Source organism: Magnolia sinica, chromosome 15, assembly GCF_029962835.1.
Source record: "Magnolia sinica isolate HGM2019 chromosome 15, MsV1, whole genome shotgun sequence".
NCBI lineage: Eukaryota > Viridiplantae > Streptophyta > Magnoliopsida > Magnoliales > Magnoliaceae > Magnolia > Magnolia sinica.
Window position 1 is genome coordinate 17,979,050 of NC_080587.1, and position 21,849 is coordinate 18,000,898.

General features: G+C 40.0%; 1 protein-coding gene across 1 annotated transcript in view; it reads right to left on the minus strand.

Moving 5' to 3' along the window:
• The window catches only part of LOC131227515 (65-kDa microtubule-associated protein 5), a 41,900-nt gene extending 26,567 nt beyond the window's left edge, over positions 1 to 15,333 (minus strand). The window contains exons 1-7 of the mRNA XM_058223297.1: positions 14,876 to 15,333; positions 12,985 to 13,188; positions 8,511 to 8,765; positions 8,197 to 8,412; positions 5,656 to 5,811; positions 5,390 to 5,549; positions 4,516 to 4,667 (exon numbers count right to left, since the gene is read on the minus strand). Coding sequence (XP_058079280.1) covers positions 4,516 to 4,667; positions 5,390 to 5,549; positions 5,656 to 5,811; positions 8,197 to 8,412; positions 8,511 to 8,765; positions 12,985 to 13,188; positions 14,876 to 14,950 — 1,218 coding nt within the window. The 5' untranslated portion in view covers positions 14,951 to 15,333. The remainder of the gene's footprint in view (positions 1 to 4,515; positions 4,668 to 5,389; positions 5,550 to 5,655; positions 5,812 to 8,196; positions 8,413 to 8,510; positions 8,766 to 12,984; positions 13,189 to 14,875) is intronic.
• Between the last annotated feature and the right edge of the window lie 6,516 nt (positions 15,334 to 21,849).

The following is a 21,849-nucleotide window of genomic DNA, read 5'->3' on the forward strand; positions in this document are numbered from 1 at the left end:
GTCTTTTTTTAACAATCCTTGAAGTTTCATTGAAAAATTCAACCATTTTCCCAATGTTTCACCATGTTTCCCAATAGGTGCGATAAACTACCCAATACAAACGATATATCCCATGCAATAACCGATACGTATCTATATCCCAAGGGTGCAATACGTAATGTGATACCGATATTTCGAACATTGGTTGGGTTACAATACTGGGTTAACAGTCATTGGACCCAACCCGACAATAACTGGGTTCAGGTCTAAAATTTGGAGCCATAGAACAGATCTAGAACCAAAAACTCAAACAACGAATCAAGTCTAGAACCTCTCCAAATTAACCCGACCCAAACAAAGTCGTTAAGTCGATCTAATTTGGACCATCCTAAATGGACCTAACAAAGACCAATTGCGACCCAAACCCAAAACAGTAGTTAAATAACTGGGTTTAGGTCTAAAATTTGGACCCATGGAACATATCTAGACCTATTGTTCAAAGTACCCTCAATATTATCAAAATATCCTCGATATCATCCCTATCTCCAACTCAACGATACCAATAACATTGGTAGCCATAACGATAACACCAGTAGTCTTAGAAATTTCAGGTATCGTCGATGTATCGTTAATTATCACCAATGTATCAATATCGCCAGTGTATCGCCAATATTTTCGACTGTGTAAATTCTCCGTGTCAATTGTATCACCAATGTTTTGATATCGCCAAGGTTTTTTACTATGTAAATTCTAGGTGTTGCTTGTATCGCTAGTGTATCAGTGATATTTCGATAATATCGCTAATGTATTGATATCGCCAAGAATTTTGACCATGTAAATTCTAGGTGTAGCTTGTATCGCCAATGTATCAGTGGTATTTCGATAATATTGCTAATGTATCGATATCTCCAAAAATACATATATAAAAAAAAAATTTCATATCAAATTTTTTTAATGGGGGCATGGCTATATACGGTGTTCAAATTGTCGACCATAATATCGATCATATTGCAATATTATCATTATCACAACATGGGTGATATCAAGACCACAGTCTTTCATTTCCTTTCCAATTATCGACAATTTCTAGGCGAAATATCATGTGTTGTCGATATTCTAAAATATCAATAAATATTTGGATGGAAGGTTGGACAGATGGTTGGATGGATAGGAATCATGGGATTGTTGGAATGGTTTCTTATGACAACACATGCTTTTAGACCCCTATTAAATGGAAACTTATTATGTATGCATTCTTTTTTGCAAATTTTTATTCCTAAATATATAAATATATGTATTTTAGCTTCTCCTAAGGTCTCACCGAAAAAATTCACAATTTTCCCCATGTTTCCCTATATTTCCAATTATCGGTGATATCGATATTGTTTCCATATCTTGGGCTTGCGAAACTTGTAGCGATATTGATACTTAGAACACTGTCTGAACCCAAAAGTTCAAACTGAATTACTAAAAGGGTCGAGTCTAGATACTCTCAAATTAACACGACCCAAACCCAGTTTTTAAGTCGATCCAATTTGGACAATCCTTCATGGACCTACCCATACCGATTGAGACCCACACCCAAAAGAGTAGTTATAATGCAAGTACAAGAAAATCAAAAGTTTGATTAATTAAATAAAAATACCTATGGAAAATGGGTAATTAAGAACCCTTAAATGAGATCCAATGGTCAATATTAAATCCATCCTAAGCTGGAATTTGAAATACACATTTTTTTCATGGATTTTTTACCTGTAGGGAGGGATTAGTTTATTAAAGACAATTTATAATTGGATTTTCTTGCTTAGATTCTTTCCAATTATCTAAGATAACATAGGACCATTGCTCTTAGAGCACATTGATTAAAACCTCAATAGAACCAACATATTTGGAGCATTATTTATCTGATTCAACCCCAAGTAATTGGGATAAGGCTTCGGTGATAATGGTGAACTCACTTGTAATGTTTAGACCACCTAACCCATGAGATCAATGGGTCAGGTTTAGGTATATGAGGACCTAGACTTGACGCATTACATAAATAAGTCAGCATTTTTTTTTTACTTGGACCGGACGCAAACTCATCCTACATTAAATGGGTCAGGTCTGGTACTCCCCTCAACCCGACCCAACTGATTTGTGCCCGTAATAGCGATTGTCATTGCTAACTCAGACACTAACCTAAAACAGTCCCAATTCATAACCTCATAAAGAACAAATGCAAGAGAAAACAAAATGACCATATTTGTTGATCAAACAAACTCCAACTTGAATCATCATCTTCTAGTCCCTCAAAAACTCCTAGAAAGAATATCCCCTAAACTGGAGGCCTTGGGAGAGACTGCCTAACAATTGAATCAAACAATGCTTGCATGTTTTCGAAGATTCTTCAAGCTCTCTCCAACCACAAACCACAAATGATACCAAATGGCACCATCCTCCACCGTATGCTCCCTCTCAACTTCAACAGGCCCAGAAACCACCCACTTATTAAATGAGAGAGAGGGCCCCTCAATGGTCCAACGATTAGAGCACCTGATAAGTGGATGGATTAGGACCTGAACGAAAACACCTAAAAGGGCTTTAACTTTTAAGTTTTAATTGATGCCTCTTTTCTAGTCTATGGGCATATGCCCATTTTCCTAACAATCTCACCTCTAACCTCGTCCATTGGATGTTGAAGCAAATCTTCATCTTGAGAGAACAAACCATTGCTTGTCTCATCTCTCCACATAAAACATCTCACAATATGACATTTTTATGGTTCAGCAATTTTCCGAGTCAAAACATTATTCCCAATCCCACCAATAAATATCACAACCATTATGATGTAGATTCTCCGCAGCTGAGGAGTGGATGACATCATACTCAATGGCTGATTCAAATTTTGAAATCAAGTGGCACCCAGCCCACTTTCCTTCTAATCCAGCTACAGTTGTGAGCATCCGATGGCACTCTTTGATCACAAATGCCAATCATGGATTAAATGACCAGTCAAACTCCATGAGAAGACAAGCATAATCAATTGAGTCACCAACGCATCAGCCAACATCTCCTTTGATCTACTAGCACAGCATGTCACATCTCCTTCCTACCACCAACGCTAAAGTTCCTTGCCTTTGGAACCAACACCCATTAGAGGCATCACCCAAAGTGGATACAAATCTGTCTAACCATTGCCTCCATAAAAGTATAATCAATTGAGTCACCAACACGTCAGCCAACATCTCCTTTGATCTACTAGCGCAACGTGTCACATCTTCTCCTTCCTACCACTACTAACGCTAAAGTTCCTCACCTGCAACCAACACCCATTAGGGGCATCACCCAAAGTGGATACAAAATCCATCTAACCCTTACCCCCATTTATTTCTTAATGGGGGGACTCCCATAGCAGAGGCAACTATTACTGTAGAAAGCTCCAAAATCTTTCCAATGATAGCCTTAAGGTCCATCTACAACATTAGCCCAGATTGTATACCAAGCCATGAAGGTCTCCGGAGGCTTGAAGGAAGCATGCAAGTTTATTCAGTACCACCAACAATCTGCCAGCCTCCTTCCTAAGTCCTAACAGAACCATGCTCACCTCAAGAAGAGATCCTTTCATATGCTACAACATTCCTCACACAAATCCGTACCTCCTGCTCCATTGTAGACTTATTTTGCATGGCTTCTCCCATAACGACAACCAAAAAGGATTCCTCCTCTCAATTTCCCAACATTCCCCATCTCTGCACTCTATAATAGAGACAACTTTAGGGAATGTGTTTCTTCAACAATCACTCAGGAAGCACCTATAGGATGCACCACAGCTTCATTTGCCAACATGGGTTCATGTGGATGGATTTTTCAGTTGTACCTCTTTTCTATTAAGACTAGTCCATCAGCTGCCTCATTTGATTCCAACCAAACTTCAGAGATTCCACAGGTGTTGCAATTCATTTCCAGAATAGCCTTTTCGGCTTCCACCCAAGTTCTGTACCAGACAGATGCAAAACCCCTCAATTGAAGTCTCTTTGCATCCTAGCAACAAAGGCTTCTCTCACCTCACCAAAAGTCCAGAGCAAAGACTATAAATCCTCTTGTTAGGGAGTTAATAGAATTACCCACCATTTTCGTCCTCTTCTTCCTGCTGATTTCGACCCAACCTTCTTCTCATCAGGCATCTTTAGTTAGTGTTAGAGCATTAGAGTTTTTTTTTTAATGTAAAAGAGAGTTACTCATGCAGCACTTTTGAGCTTTTTTACATAGCATATGATAAGGGATCTTGCCCATTTTTTATGCAATTATAAGATCAAATACACAATTTCTGGTCTATCTGTTTTGTTTGATTGAGATATTCAAGTATTATATCCTATATTATCACCTTGTTCATTCTTCTTCCAAGCACATATTGGAAACTCTGTGAAGGCATTTACAACAGAAGACCAAGAATCCTCTATGAAGGCATCTACAAGCACATATTGGAAGCTCAAAGGTAATCAATACTCCATAAGGCCAAGAATATTTTTTTATGAACCTATTACTTCAAATTACCCTTTCATAGTCATCCAGCCAGTTCTCTTCCTCAGAAGCAAATGTCCATTTCTCCACCTTGTCCAAAATGTCCTTTCTGCTAAGAGCTTGCTCTTTAGCTTTTCTAATCTGATCATCCATGCCAGTAAGCAGCTCAGAAATATCTACATTCCCTGCAAAATCAATTTAAATAAAGCAGAGCTTATTAAACTTTCCAAGTCAAATTTCAAGCATTGGCACCTTCCAGGAAAAAATAAATAAATCATTGGCTTGCACATGTCACAGACATAAAATGCTTTGATTAACATGAAACAAAATCCCACGAGACCTAACAGAAAATGGGAACTTCTAACCAGAAGTATTTGCTGAAAAACAGTGTACATGAAAGAAGGTGCCAACTCAGATATTCTTACATCCAGAAAAAGAAAAGGGCAGGAAAGGACTGAATCATTAATTGGCAGCATCAGACATATGGCTTGAAGTGAAGTTTCCATTTGCACAGAGGGAGAGACTACTAATATAATATTGTTACTTTTTATGTTGCTGAGAACAGACTAACAGAATATAAGCAATTCTAACTGAACAGCATATGAAATCATAAAAAGTTTATGAGGGATTGAGAAATAAATTAGTGAAGAAAATTAAAGGAAAAACAAATTTAACATCCTGATCCTCAATCAAGAAAAATAGAGAACAGAGACCAGAAATGGATAAGAAGCTTGATTCAAGTTTCAACAGAAGGTACAGATAAGAAAAGAGGGGAAACAGTTGTCTGAATGTATTTATTAATACAGATGCAGATCCAAGGAAGCAGAACACTCCAGAGTACCTAACCATTTGATATCTGCCAACGTTTAGATAAGGAAACTAAAAACAACTGTGAATTGAGGCAAACCAGAATTTATAAGACTGAGGAGAATCTGCCTTGCAGCCTCACTATCGACATCCATATGAACCCCCCTATAGATTTCTTCAAGCTCTTGTTGCTTCTTGAAAACCAGCTCCTTCATCTTACTAGCTTTCAGAGTATTCAACTTCTGGATTTCAGATTCAGTCTAGCAGTAAAAAGGGAAAGAGAGATGAGAAAGAAATCAAGCTAATTATAAGGAAAATCTTACAATACATAAAATTTTCCAAAGACAAAATGAGAAGGATCATCACCTGCTCAATGACATCCACAGCAAGGAGTCCTTTCCCTGACACCTCATCAACATTAGCAGAAATTAAGCGAGTTACATGATCAAATCTTTTTTGCTCATCCACTGGAATGTCCATGAGATTCCACAACTCCATGAGCGTACTACCTAGATCTTGAAGCTACAATAGAAATGAAGGAGGCCTTCGGTCATGGAAAAGCATGTTCATTTTAGCCTAACAATTCTAGTCACATAAAACCAGCACATAATTTCAGCAAATTTAGCACCAGAATTTTACCCATGGCAAATGAGCAGAAAGAAAAATTGACTACATACTTTAGTACTACATGATGGCAACTAAAAATTTAATAGTAATCCAAGGTTAACAGTGTGAGAGAGCAAGGGAGACTGACTAGAACTAGTAATGAGTAAGATAGGCAAACAGGCTAACAAATCTGACCCGCTAGAAGTTGGGTTGGGTCTAGTTGATCAGGTTTCAGGTTGGGCTCTAGTCAGAAAATATGACCCATTTAATGGTCACATACCAAAGCTGGATATGAACTTTCACATACAGCCACTTCTTTCCTGCCAACGGGTCATATGTAGAATATCCAATCATGCAAAAGGAGTGACACACCATGGTGATTGCTCGGTACAAAAATTGGGCCAATCAACTTATTGGTGAGCCACACCCATACATTGAGGTGTAGCATCGGTTGTCCAATGATTTTGAAATTGTGTCCCACTCAATGAGTGGATTGGCATGATTCTCATACCACGTGAAGTGACCATTATGTTGTGCTCCATTTTTGCACAGATTAGATATTCTACAAACGTGACATATTGGCTGAAAAGAAATTGCAGTATTGGAAGTCCACAAACAGGTGCTTATATTATCATTCTCTTAGTTTCCCTTGATGTAGTTTGCCATATCTTTGATAGAGTACTAGCACAAATCGTGGATAGAAACTTCCTTTTTATATCTTCATCTTTTCCTAAGAAGCTACTTTCTACTTAACTTAGAATTTGTTTGGATTGGGTATTGTCCCACTAAGCTAACAAGTAAATAAAACTTTCTTGCCTAATAATTTAACATTACCTTGGCTCTATTAAATTTCAGACTTCTATCATAATTCTGGGCTCTTGGTTACATTCCAACAATTAAAGAATTTCTTCATTAGTGTTTTCACTAGACAGGACAACCCGTTGTTGGTTAGGGAGTTAGGACCATGATGGGGACCTTCCCTGCATGTCTTCAATTCATGCTTCAACTCAAGTCTTCAGGTTTCCTTCATATGCCAGAGCTCTCTCACTAGCTCAGTGAGATCACCCACCATATCTGTAACTTGATCTACCACTGTTCTATGAGGCACAAATCAGCTGGGTTTCTTGTGCATAATTTTTCATGTTTCGCCCCCTTCGAAGCTACTAAGACATGATATAGAGTTTCAATCCATCAACGATCACCCACACTTATAATAGATAATGCAATCCAGTCATTGGATAAATGAGATTTCAACACATGAACCGCTAAAATAGATGAAGAACAAACACCACACAAAACTATTTAAGAAAGAAACAACTTATTAATATCAAAGTCTTGCACGAGTACTTTTATAACAGCCTCACGAAACTCAGAAAAAGTGTAATGCCTCCACCTACTAGAACAGACACCTATTCATAGGACCTAAAGACACCTCCTAAAATCCTTACTAAATCATTAACAAGATTCTTCAATTGTTCGATTGATTCCACATAAATCAAATATCCAAAACAGCAACAAATGAATCTACAAAGTTTTTGCCAAAATGTAATGGCCCAAAAGCAGTGTATGCAAATCTAGAGAGTCAAGCCCCAGGATCTTCAAAGAATCAGCAAAAAAAAAAAAAAAAATCATCCAAAATAGCAATTGTAGCCCTCAAATTTAGGGCCAAAAATTGAACACATGTTGATCCTCATGGTGGGCTTGGGGCCTACATCAACCCCAAACCTATCCAGTTGATAATCAGGCCCCTAAAATATATCTTATGGGCTTCATTCAAAGACGTTGAGATTATCCAACACATCTATGCATCAACTAAAAGGTTCATTGTGCATCCTACAGAAAAATGCCACATGCATGTGACATCCAAGGTAGAGGAAGAAAATATAGTACTTGCTTACAGCTGGACCAATCAACTGGAACTAAAAAATATTTTATCAAGATTACAATTGCTCTAACACTCAATATCCATGAAATCATGAGTTTCTCAGATATGTACCATTGGCCCACTGACTCAAGCGAATAACTACCATCTTGTCTTTTACAGTTGAACTTTTGTATGTTGAAAACATTTCCAACTTGCTCCAATTAGCAGTCCATGACAAGAATTAGGATAGTCAATTCAAGTATGTAATACAAATTTTGTCCTTTCCATTTGAAAACTAACCATGTTTTACCCACTAAGTTAAACCAGATCAAATTTATAACATCTAATGCTACTCAAATGGCCATTTGAAATAGATAATATAAGGTTACATGAAAAAACTGTGCATAACTAACCAAAAGAGTTCATGTTTGCTGCACCTTCTGTAGTCTTTGCTGTTTCTCTTGCTTTAGTGAATGAGCTGTTCCGGCCAACCTGGCAAGGGTGTCATTGCTAATGCTCTTTGACTGCCTATTTGCAGAATCAACCAAGGTTGGGTGAACTTCACTCATTACATTATAAAAGTCGGTAAACATCACGACTGATAGCTCATGTATAGAACTAACATGGCCATCAACCTTCTGCAACCGAAGCCTCTGCAAAATAAAACAGAACAAACAAAGAACATGCTTAATTGTCAACATAATTTTGACCATTATTCAATTATTTCATGCCGCAGACCCATTAAGTCAACCTTTTCTCTTTGAAGCTCCTGCAAGTGCAATTTTAGCTCTCCAAGCTTCTTCACTGTCAAGTCCCTCTCATCTACTTGAGGAGCGGCAGCATTGCTGCGTTGGAAATCACCTGCTATTTCCGCACATATCTGGACAATCTGTGACTGAATATCTGAAAATTCCTTGACACGTTCTTCTTTCATCCGCCTCAAGTCATCCAACACAGGTTTTATCGTAGATACCTGCTCCTTAAGTGTGCCCTTCACCTTCTCTGACTACACAAGAAACCCAAAATGAATGAAAAAGAAAAACCACCATGATGAGTATGGTTCATGGAACTCTGTGAAGCTACAACCAAAACATCTCCACTTTGCATGTGATGTGTGTATGGTGATCAGGACAGTTGATTTGATGGGCCATCCTGTAGAAGGACTATAACCAAAAAAATCAAGGCTATAGGACAGTGAGAGCCAAATGATTGGTGGAGGCTGGATCCTTTAAATATGTATGTAGAAAAAGTTTTTTCTACATTTCTTATTTACCTGCGTGGAAAGGTTATTAACATGCATGTAAAAGTTACTCAACATTTGTGGAACTAATTCACATACATGTAATGTCATTCAACCATCTGTATGGGCTCCACCGTGTTTTGTGTATGCCATTGATCCACGCATCAAGTCTGTCTCACTATGATGATGGGATTAGGGATGCAACTCAGGCAGGTTGGGTCTAGGGCCGTCAATGGGTACCTATACCCACGGGTACCCAATGGGCTCCACCCTATTTTAATGGGTCTTGGTCCCATCTTTTGGACCCGCTGAGAAATCAGGTCGGGTTCAAGTCTCACCTTTTGGACCTGGCTAAAAATCGGATCTAGTCGGTTTTGGATTTGGTTCAAGTCTCACCTTCTGGACCTGGTTAAAATTTGGGCCTAGTCGGGTCCATGTGATGGACCCGATTAAAGTAGGGTTGGGTTGGTTCCGAATATAAATTGGTGGTTTTAGCAACAAAATGAGGCTTCCTAAGCCACATACATGCAAGAGAGCCCATTTACACACCATACACATGTCAAAGTGGCACATTGATGTGTTATCTAATCCATTCATTGGTTGGGTCCAACCATAGTTTGCCAACCAGGACTTGGCTCGGAGTAGGTCAGTCACTGGGTCTGCATTAACCCAAGACTCAGTAAAAGTTAAATTTAAAAATTAATAATAAGAAGAACATATTAGCAACTATAAAAATCCAAAATTTGTAACATCATGAAGTCAATATTGTTGTTTTAAAAATAAAGAAATCATAAAAGGCAGAGAAATAAACAGAAAAATAATTGACAAAAAAAGAGAGAAAAACAATTGACAAAAAAAAGAAGGAAAAAATTCAGTCTTTAATGGAAAAAGGATTCTTCCGGTAGTCCCTTCTTATTTTTCTTCTCGTCTTCTTATTCTCCATCTTTTTCTATAAAAATGAATAAAAAATAAAAAAGGTAATCTAATGGAAAAAAGGATTCTTTTGGTGTTCCCTTCTTATTTTTCTTCTCCTCTTCTTTTCATCTTTTCTTTTTCTATTAAAAAAAAAAGGGAGAAGTAATCATAAAATTAATTGACAAGAAAAAAGAGAAAATTGGAAAATTTCCTTTTTCCTTACTTCATCTTACAACAAATAGAATAAAAACAATCAACGCTTCATAACAAAAGTAGAAAAAGAAACTAAAAAAATACTTTTCTTTACATCTTTATTCTCCTTGTCCTCCTTCAATGAATCCCCTACCCAAGAGGAGAGGGCAGATTGAAATTGGAAAAATAGAGAAGAGGTAATGAATGAGTAGGAAAAGGGGCTATTTTTGTGTTTTAGGTTGTCAGAGTGCCCTTGTTCAAATGCCCCAATTCTGAGTTGCATAAATTGGAATGGCTGAGGGGGGATTTCCTTTGGAAATGAATGGAACATAAGGAGAATTTCCACTTGGTTAGGTGGGAGGAGATATATATAGGCCATATGAGGGAGGGGCCATCATTCGAAATTTGGAGATGGTTAGCTTTAACATGAAAGCGGATCTAGAGATGAGGCAAAAAAAGAATCATTGTAAAGAAAAGTCATTGAACAAAAACATGATTGCCAGGAAGGAGGATGGTGGGCCCGAAACTCATTTTTATACATCAAAAATCAATTGCGGCCTTAAAGAACAATTTTTGTGAAGGAATCAGATTTGCAGTTGGCAAAGGTGACCGCGTACAGTTTTAGGAGGATATTTGGATAGGAGACAGAGCTTAAAGAGATATTTCCGTGATTGGCAAATCTAAAAACGGAGAAAAACATTACTAATTTACTATATCCCAATGCTTTTCCAGGGTAGGCAATGTGATTGTTTGGACGTCCCCATGCCAAAGGAACCTTGCGGGGGGAATAAAATGAGGACTTTGTGAAGCACCAGGGCCTCCTTCAGAGCTGCCCACCAAACATGGGAAAGCAGGATAAAATGGAGTGGGTGAGGGGAAATTTGGGCTGCTTCTCAGTTCACTTTATCACATGCTCCAACCTTGGCACTAGATGAGAGGCGGCTTGTACATCTCTTGCCTGGGCTTACGGTACTCTCCCAAAAGCGGTGGTGTTTGCTTGACTAGTGGGGAGGAAAAGGGTGTTGATTGTGGACAATTTGCAGAAAAAATCAATGGTGCTACCCAACCAATATCTGTGTGATGTGCAATGCAAATGTGGAAACAATCTGTAGAAAATATCAATGGTGCTACCCAATATTTGCATGATGTGCTATGCAAATGTGGAAACAGTAAACCACCTCTTCCTTCATTGTAGTTATGCCAAAAGATGTGGGCTACATTCCTTAGCAAATTCAATATCTAATGGCCGATGCTAGAGTCAATTAGGGATTTCCTTTTGGCTTGGCATGGGGTCGGACTCAAGCAAAATAGGAGGGCATGCTGGAAATTGGCATTATTGGCTGGCCTTTGGACATTGTGGGGTGAGAGGAATGGGAGATGCTTTCAGAATATGCACATGGCAGTTAACGAGGTGTTGACCAAGGCCAAGCTTCAAGTGGTGGAATGGGCTGCCCATATTTTGATGTTGGAAGACTGTAATTTTCTTTTACTTTAGGCTTGTTTCGTTTTCCGTTTCTAGCTATGGCACTTTCTCGGCGCTTGCTTAATAAAATGGCCGTTAATTTTGAGAGAGAGAGTGCCCTTACTATACTCGTCCGACCCATTTTTACTCAACCTAGTCAACTAAGTCATTTCACATATCAACCCATGAAACCAGGCCCAAGTACCAGACAGCCCTGGTTCTCTTGACCCAGTGACCAGGCCAGGTTGACTTTGTCAAGTCCCGTGACAACTTGTCCAGTTTGCGAACCATGGGCGCAGCCATGTAAATGCTCTTATTTTTACCAAACTTAACTCAAATCCTAGATCCAAAGACCTGATGGAATCAGGCAGGTACCCAAACACGATCAGAACTAAGTCCTAGTATTCAAGAACTAGACACATGGCAAGACCGAAACCAACCTGGTTATGGGTGCCATTAGCCATAGGACCCAACCCAAATCCAACCAATTGAAAACCTTGTTGGGTCGGATTGAGAGACAACTCAAGCATGATCCGACCTCAAGAAGACCCAACCTGCGGTCTAACCCGACCCAAATTCCAACCCAAGGTGCCCAACTCTAATTCCTCTATGCTCAACCCCAGGCCGACCTCACCTGACCCGACCCAAATTTATGTGCTTATACCCAACCCAACCCAAACTCATGTTGGGTCAGTCGAGTTCAGGTTGATCCCAACCCAAGGCCACCACCATTAACATTATGAATATGGGCCATAACGGCCGTTATGGTCTATTAAAGAGGGGGGGGGGGGGAGAACCGTATGGGCTCCATAATGGAGCTTTACGAGGGTTGTAACGAGCTGTTACAAGGCTGTGATGGTCATTACAGGTCTTTATTTTTTTCTGTAACAGCCATTACAACCCTGTAACACCTATCAGTTGCCATCATTACCGTTACATCACACCTTGTTTATGAGGCAAAAGCAACAGCGTAAAGGAGGAGACCTAAAGTAGGAATACTGAATCATTGGTGTCCTCATCCAGGACAGCATTCCTACAGCTGGGTTGGGCACAGTTACCGGTGATCCAGATCATTCGTCTGGTGGACCTTGCAACAGGTGGATAGTGGACCAAAAATCTACTCATCAAACAATCCCTGGTATCTAATAGGCTGCAACCAACAACTGTTGGGAATATCTCTTTCAACCATCCATTTGAACTGCAGGACAATGAACAGATAGCTAGGATTGTCCAGCGGAAGAAGATTTTCACCACATCATCAAGCCATGATGGGGCCCAACAGATGAAAGGTCTGGATAACTTAGAGGTTGGCTCCACCTATACAAAATACTGGCCAAGTGAAAATGCTAGTAATTCATGCAAAGAATTTTATGCCTCAACTGAAAAGGGTAGTAGTACTACAATCGAGAAACCAACCCAGACAGACAAGGCACGTTCTCCAAGGGCAGAGACAAGCTGGGCAGCTTCAGCTTCTGCATCAGCCAGTGCCCGATGCAACTCAGCCTTGTACCTGCTAGCGTTCTGAACCTTCCTTCTGTACACATCAAGGCATTCTTGCTCAAGTTGCAGCAGCATCTTGTCCCTTTCGTTGTCATTTTCCCCAATTTCATCCCATATTTTCTGAGTTACCAAGTCAAAAATGATCATCACCACCATTACCATTGCAGCTAGCTACATTATGTTCAATAATGATGCAAAAAAAAAAAAAAAAAAAAACCGAAAAAACAAAGATGGAGAAGTCATCTTCACAAATGAGGAAAATAAAACAAAAGAAAAACATGTGGCAATCAAGAAATAGAGAGATTGAAAAAATGTTGTCCAAGTTAAAGAGATTTTAGTTTGCCCCAGCATTCCATACAATTAGTCCCTCGTTTCTAGCAGGACCTCACCATGGATGGTAAAGGTACGAAAAAGATCCTCTAATAACAAAAACCCAGTCAAAAGATTGGTGGACAAAACTTCTATCCTGCATATGGACCTTGAGTGATAAGTTGCTTATTTTGACCATCCATTTGTAGGCCAACAGACAGATGGCTAGGATAGTCCCACAAGGCTGCTTTATCCATGAGGTATGATGATTAAACCATCCACAGGCTGAATTTCCAGCTCTTAGCTAAACCAAGCATTCCATACTGGTCCACTTACAGAGATAGAGATCATTAACGTAGTGGGCCCCATGTGGGATGTGCAATGGGCCAAAAATATCAAGCATCAGGCAATTCTAGCTGCCTGATAGGTGGACATTTACTGCGATGAATGAATTGTGGCTGTTACTTCATTTTAACTGCTCATTCACACACCAACTATCAAATGGCCGGGTTTGTTCAATGGGTGACTTTTGTCTACCATTTGCCTCCACAGTGTGGCATCCAGATGAATGGTCTTGGACTCTGGATCACCACAAGATGGACCCAACTCATACAGAGTCGTAATGCCAGCAATTTATCCCATCATCAACCACCCACAGTAGGCCCCTATAAGATGAGAAGGACAGAGCCAAAAGGTTGGCCCCACTAGCATAACATGGAGCTGGCCTGCATGCAATGTCAGTAAGCCACACCACACATTTTGTGTTTTTCTCTCATTCAGCAGAACGCCTGCTGATGTGGATAGTGTTCAAAAGGCAGACCCCACCTGTGCAGACTAATGCTGATCGGGATGAAAAATGAAAATGCTTGCTGACCAAGCTGAGCATTGTTACATGTCCCCTCCTTCAAAAAAAAAAAAAAAAAAAAGGAAGAGAAGCCATACAAATCTAATAATCCAGATTGCATCCGACAATCACTTACACAAGATCATCATGACAAGAAGACATAAATCCAAAATCTAAAAACGCGTTTGGATGCCACTAAACATGCTTTCAATTGCATTTCTCTCTCAAGCATCAGTACCTACAAGAAGCATACCAACAGGTTAAATATGAAACGCTGGCCCACTGAAGCATCCAACGGGCTTGAAATTTCATCAATATGTTTCTCATGATGGCGATTCGGATGAACGGTTCCGATTTTCCAAAAAAAATAATAAAAATAATAATCATATTTAACACGTGTGAGAGACAGTCAATCAACCTTTCACCATGTACATATCACCTAAAGATGTAATACATCATGCATTTTACCATCAAAGCATAAATCGAAAACCCTTTCAACACGAAATCAATCCAAAACCCTAGAATCTGAACGAATTCTCATCATTTTCACAAAATCACCATAAAATTCATAGAGAAAAAAAAAAGTAAGGATAGAAAGTGAAAATGGGAGCAGGAAATAAAAGAAATGGAGAGTGAGAGAGAGAGAGAGCTTGCCTGCAGTTCTTGAAGAAGAGAGCCACAGGTAGTCTCTGAAAGAGAACGCAGTGGCATTTGTTGATAAGGAGACATTTCAAGAAAAAAAAAAAAAAAGAAGGAAGAATTTCAGCAATTTGGAAACCCTAGAAAAAAGCCCTTTCCATTTGGGAAGAAAATGATACGAGAATGACAGGGATTTTATTTTTTGTTAGAGAGAGAGGGATTCGCGGGAGGAATTACGGGAGGCGAGTTTGGAAAGAAGAAACCAGAGAAGAACTTTTATACTCGGGCAGAGTGTCTAGTATTATACACGGCTACTTAAAAATTACTCAGAAATTGTATACTTACATACAAACAAGTCAAATTAAATTATCCAAATTATATTCCTAGTTGAGACATATCATGAACCAAAATTTTTATTATTTTCGTTTTTTTACTATATGATTGGTGGACATTTAATGGATGTAAGAATGGAAATTATCCGACGGTTATGATTTTACAATAAGTGTGCACGAATCAGCAGTTTAGGATTGCTCAACTAAAATGATCTTGAAACTGTGATATATGGACAGTCTGCTATTTAGTTGGTTTCATGAAGTAAATGTTTGACACGCTTGCATGCCTGAGTGCCTGAGTATCATGCGTAATACGCAGCCTGAGTACGATATCACTCAGAGGGGTTGGGAGGGTTTGGCTTCGGTGGGATTTGAAACGTACTGCTCTGGCCCGACCTGCATGATAACACGGACGACCTGACTTGTGCAAACCGAGGGTTAAATGGGATAAATTCTTAAGATCTGTTCCGTTCATCTAGTGAAAATCCATATTAATACCATTAAAACTAGAATTTAAAACTTATATTGGCTAAAACAAATGATAATAGGTGTAAACTCATTCCTAAAACCTCTAAATTTAAGTAGTGTGGCCCACATTAATGATTTAATGTTCTAATTTCCTTGTAATCCATTCATCCTTGTTTTTAATTCCAGATGAATGGATTGGATCTTTTATAAACTTACTTTGAACTATAGAAAAAATTTGGATAATTTTAATGGTGATACTTCCCATCTCAGCTGTTTCCCATGGTATAATTCACACGAGTTCTAAATCAGAATTATTTTTTGTATTCAGTCCAAGAACATTGTGGTTCATCTGATGAACGGTGTGGATCTAACACAGATGAAGTAATTCTGTCCACGTAAGCGAAAGTCACACTGGCTGTTTGTGTAAGAGAGTCACGCAAAGGGTTTTTTATTTTAAAACGGTGGCGCCAAAACCGATGGGAATTTTGTAAAGGAAGGTTATCTGTTTCGAGAAACGCAATGGCTCCTCCCGACACTCGATTGTGTGCGGTTTCAGAAAGCCCGCCTCGTGTCCTGAGACACGTGCCTCGTCTCGCGCTCGTGCGAGGCCGGGGCCCGGCCTTCCTTGCTGTTCACGTTTTTATGGACCTTCGAAACGGTGGGGCCAATCAATTACCAATTTAGGAAATTTTTGCCTCCAATCGATGGTCCGACGGGGCGCAGCATCGGTGGATCCCTGGCTGAGGGGCCCACGGTGACCGAGGTACCTTACAACCACTCCGTCCATCCATGATGGCACATTTTACCATGATCCAAAAAACGAATCAGATACAAACCTTAGGGCCTGTTTGATCTTTCAAACCGGGTGTAAATACCCTGCAAATAAATATTTATTACTCTTTCACCCGTTTGCAAATTCATCCAAATTCCTGCACGAGAATCCGGCTCAAGAGAGTTAGTTTAATTTTTTTGGACCCAACAATGAGGTATATGATATATCATTTCTGTCTATCTATTTTACTACAATATTTTGAAGCATGAGACAAAAAATGACACAGATCCAATACTCAAGTGGCCCACACCCAAAGAAACATTGGCCCCAAGAGATTTTTAATGGCAAGTATTTGATTCCCTTTTTCGTATGGCGTGGTCCACTTGAGTATTGGATATGCCTCATCTTTTTAGCTCATGCTATAAATTCAGTGGCATAATAGATGAACGATGTGGATAAGTGAAACGCACCACAATGAGACCCACATATATTTTGCAATGTTCTCGGTTCTAGTGTCCAAAAAGTAGGTAGCTAAATCAAATACGGGTGAAAATGTTGTAAATGCATGAGGAAGTATTTATTACCCCTTCGCAGATATTTACCAATGTAGGGGTTTAGCTTGTTAGTACACACCCATGTCTGTACACACACTCCGCGTTAGCCAAGGGACATTTGGATGCCCGTAAAGTCGTTTAGCTGTAAAAGGATTACAGGTAAGTTGACAACGAGGGTCGTTTGTAAAGGCTTTACAGGCATTAAACAGGTTATAGCTTTCGTATGTAATTTGAAACTTAAAACCCATGTTTCATGTTATAGGTTAAGTTTTTACAGCTAAAAATGCATATATAATTTGAAACTTAAAAACAATGTTTCAAATTATTGGTGTTGATGCAGAAATTCAGTTCACCCTAACAAGACTTTTGAGTACCTACAACACAACGAGTGACAAAAGAGACCTTAGCTATGGCAAGGAAACCCTTCAATGCCTAAGTCAAAAAGACCCTCCGATACCTAAGTCAGAAACCTCGAAGGAATTGGGTTTAGTAGGTTTTTGGGGTAAATCGGGCATACCTTTCATTATAGATTGGTCATCTATTTATAGGCCAAGAGTTGGTTACATTGATAGAAACGCTTCCAAAATTATAGGCATGCATTTAGCAGTCGTTTCTTAACCGTTTCACGAGATCCCCGTTGATGATAAGATCAAGTGGTCGAGCTCTGAAAACATATGAGGTTGGTGGCCGAGGTCGACCATTCGAGCTAACCTTAGGATTTAAACCTAGGGTCGTTCTAACGACGACCTCCGGGTGCTCAGTTGGCTGTGGTCGATTCTTCTTTCAATATATCTTCAGTCTCTTGTCGAATTCTTGGGTTGTGGCCAAATGTCCGAGCAACAGAGTTGGGCTGCCTTCCTTTGGGATCTTAATGGTGTCTTGAAGGCACCAAGGGTGACCATTTCCTTCATCTTATCATACAGTGTAAAGACTTCCTTATAAGTTTTGAGCCGTATAGCCCCGCGTTTGGCCTTGCATGGGATCATGACTCATATGTCCCCCAGCGGATCTTAGTAGGAGCTCAGCAGGAGTACAGAAATGTATGGAACCGTGAGAGAGCTCGGTGTTCTTCCTCTTTCGAAGGAAGCGAAGGTACTTCATCTTCTGACGGATGAAGCCATCGGGCAGGCAGATCTACTCGGAGTGGATCTGACCATTAAGGAGTTCCTTGGTCATGATCGACACTAGTCGACCATGCAACGTGCACAGATACTCAAGCCGACCTCATCCCTCTGACCAATTCATATTTACTCATAACAGTAGCCCCCCTACTTCCGAGCTTATTACGTAAGCTTGGGAAGTAAGTCGATGTAATGTGGTCAGATTCATGGTGTTTTTTGTATGGGAGGTCGAGCCAATTGCCATTATTGAGGAGAGAGGCGGCTAGTGTGAATATCGAGGGAGATCTACAATGATAATGATGGTGCACTCGAGGTGGCGTGCGCTGGCAAGGCGTCTTTCGGATTTTAGCTTATGGGACGCGCACACGTGGTGTTGTTTCGGAAGTCAAGTCGTTCACTCAATAGGAAGTCGTCACGTGGCAAGACTTGCGTGAGGCGGTGTCTCTTCGTTTGCTACATTAAATGCAGGCATTAATTACCTGCGGCCGAGATTCCCTATGAAAAGGGGGAAACCCTATCAGTTTTGGCCATTTGCCTTTACCACCCCTCCCAGACTTACCAGACTCGGCGATTTTCTCTAAGTTGAAAATCTCTTCTCCAACGAGCTCTGTTTCTTCAAATCTTCTTCATTTTCCTTCTTTTTTTCATTTTTTCTTCTCTGCTTTTACTTCCCGGCCTCTTTCTAGTCAGAAATGTCAGATATGTCGAATGAATGGGATGAACCTGCAACTTTCCAGGGTGATTTCAGGCTAGAGAGTTGGGATTCTCGGTTGGGGGCTCTCTTTGAATCCGCTGTGGCGCAATAGCGAGACCATGTTTTCCTCGACAGAGAGGGTAATGAACCAATCCTCTATGTAGCGGCCTGTACATGCGGAGGTCGGATCCGCCTCAGTGGAGAGGGCAATATCTCAATCTTCCATAGAGCAACCCACAGAGATAGGCTCGTTCGAGTCGAGGCTCAAGGAGTCTGACCTGGTTTAGATCGGTTGGAGTACCACATTCCTGATCATGTGGTGCTCCAATCTCCTGGACTTGATGAGATTCCAGGAGACCCTCACGAGGTCAAAGTGGCCGTATATTTGGTCGCCTTGCAATGTGGCCTAAGACTCCCCCTTCACCGCATTGTTAGGGAGGTCACATCTCACTTGAGGCTGATCCCTGGTCAGATAATCCCGAACGCTTGGAGGGCTCTACTGGGGGGCTTATATATTGTGGTTTTAGCTCAGGAATACTAAGCCAACCACCGATGAGTTCCTTCACCTCTACCAGATGAAGGTCAACCCTAAGCATACGAATTAATATTACTTTTTAGCTTGGCTAAACAAGGGTCAAGGCCTTATTACAGATAACCCATCCTCTAACAAAAATTGAAAGAACAAGTAGTTTTGGGCATATGGAGATTGGGAAGCCCTGGCAGTTGACGTGGCCAATTTTCAACCTCAGGTCCTTACCCGATTTGTCAACTCAGGTCAGATATATCCGAACTATAAACCTTGTAGCGTTACATTCTGCTCTTTTATTTGCTAATAATAGAAGTAATCTTTTGCAGTTCTGCAAAAGTGACCTGCTCTGATATCTAAGTCGGAGTAACGTCGAATTAACCGTGCACGGTTAGTGGAAGCTTCCGAGAGGTCTTGGAAGCATTTGATTACTTCGGAACTTCTTCACCCATTCGACCTCGCCCCGTTCGTCTCGAGAGGTAATGTAACATCCTGAATTTTCACGGCCAGAGTTTATACTCATGTCCAAGAGAAGCGAGTGTTAATAATGTACAAATTAGATGCTTCAAAAAATCGCACCTTATTTTTTTCATTTAGATAACATTCAGTTACATTTACAAAGGTAACCATCCACAAGAATAAGATCAATTGTATTCATTATTTTATTAAAGTAAAAGAGTTCAACAAGTTATCAACTGTCCTCTCAATGGGAGCTTATTACATTATTGAGTTTGCAGCGAAAACATAAAACTATCTTCTTATTCAATCAGTATAATCCTCCTTTGAGAGATGGTTCTTTAGGTCTTCAATATGTACATCACCTGCATCATTTGTATGGTTGGGGAGGGTCAATGCCCTACTCATGGTGAAGGTTATCCTTTAAGATTAACAATAATTTAAGAGATTCATAAAAGTAATGTAAAGGTTCTGATACGTCTCATATTCCACTACTATAAGGGGTATCAGTATGCACAAACAACCTACATGAAATGCATGCCTAGCAAAGTGTGTGCGGCTCATCAACATAGTGATCATCACAATGTGGAATATAATTCATAGAAAACCAGACTCAACCCACATCCCATAACTACAGATATTCGCCGACGTGTCCAACATTAACGTGGATTTATGCGACCATCTCAATGCGACACAACAACGTAATTGAGAGATTTACATAACACATGTGTTCATTGAACGACTATTTGTGATATCCAATCTGAAAAGTGATGTAACACGTATAGCGATTTACTTTCATCGATTATGCACCACGCCAACTAACTCATATAATCACGTGCCGACCAAGAGCGCCGCTACCCGTAATGCATTGCATCCACGATAAATATCTGAATCACTAATTGTGATACCTCTTAACACATCACTTGCACTAATAAAGGAATAAATTGAATTATGAGGATTTTGAAAATCCAAGACACATGCCTAAGCTTAAAAAGAAAGTAGCACGAGGCTAATATAATAAAGAGAAGAGTAACAATGACTAACTCAACAGAGGATAGTAGCAATGACTAACTCAACAAAGAGGAGAGTGGCAATGGCTAACTCAAGAAAGAGGAGAGTGGCAATGGCCAAGTCAACAAAGAGGAGAGTAGCAAGGGTTAACTCAACAAAATTGATAAAGGCAGAGGCAAGGCTTATATCCATCGCCCCATATAAATTCATAAAGATCATTCGTAATTAATATCATATCATAATTCTCAAAAGGGTAAAAAAGTGTTGACGGTAAACTAAACAATTGCAGAGAGAAAATCATAGTAATATAAAAGCAAGTAAAAGGCAAGAATAATCATATCATCTTAAATTAAGGTAAGCTTAAAGGAAAAACCCTCACCTCGGGTGGTGGTAGGGGTGTACATCAAGTCGAATCGAGTCGAGCTGGCCTTAGCTCCACTCAGCATGGCCACTAGCTAACCTTAGCTCGAACTCGTCTCGGCTCGGTCCTCGAGCCTGACTGGCCAGTTCAGCTCAGTTCAGTAAGCAACTCGGGCCAGTTTTGGTCGAGTTCGAGCCAAGATTGAGTCAAGTTTTTCTGTGCGGCATTTCCACAAACACCTAGACTGCACCTTCAAAATCCCTCTGTATGTGAAACAGAAATAATAGTTTTATAGGTATTTTATCAAACACCTAAAAAAAATGATATTTGTTTCATGTACATACCTTTCTTATCACCTACCACACTTCGTTGAATCATTTTATCAAACACTTGGTGAGCAACATCAATGGCAAAGTAACTGAGCCACCGAACTAGTTCGATCCGAGTTCGATTTCAAGCTGGATTCGATTCGAGTTGAGTCGAGCTGGGGCCTGCTCGAACTTGGCTCGAACTCATTTTTGAGCTAAAAAAATCAGCTTGACTCGGCTCGAACTCAACTTCGAACTGAGTTGAACCGAGCATTTTCGAGTCGAGTCGAGCGAGCTAACCGAGCTAGCTCGGTTCGTGTACACCCCTAGGTGGTGGTGTCGTCTCTTACTAAGTTAAATGCTCTGAGGTATACTTTAAGATCAGA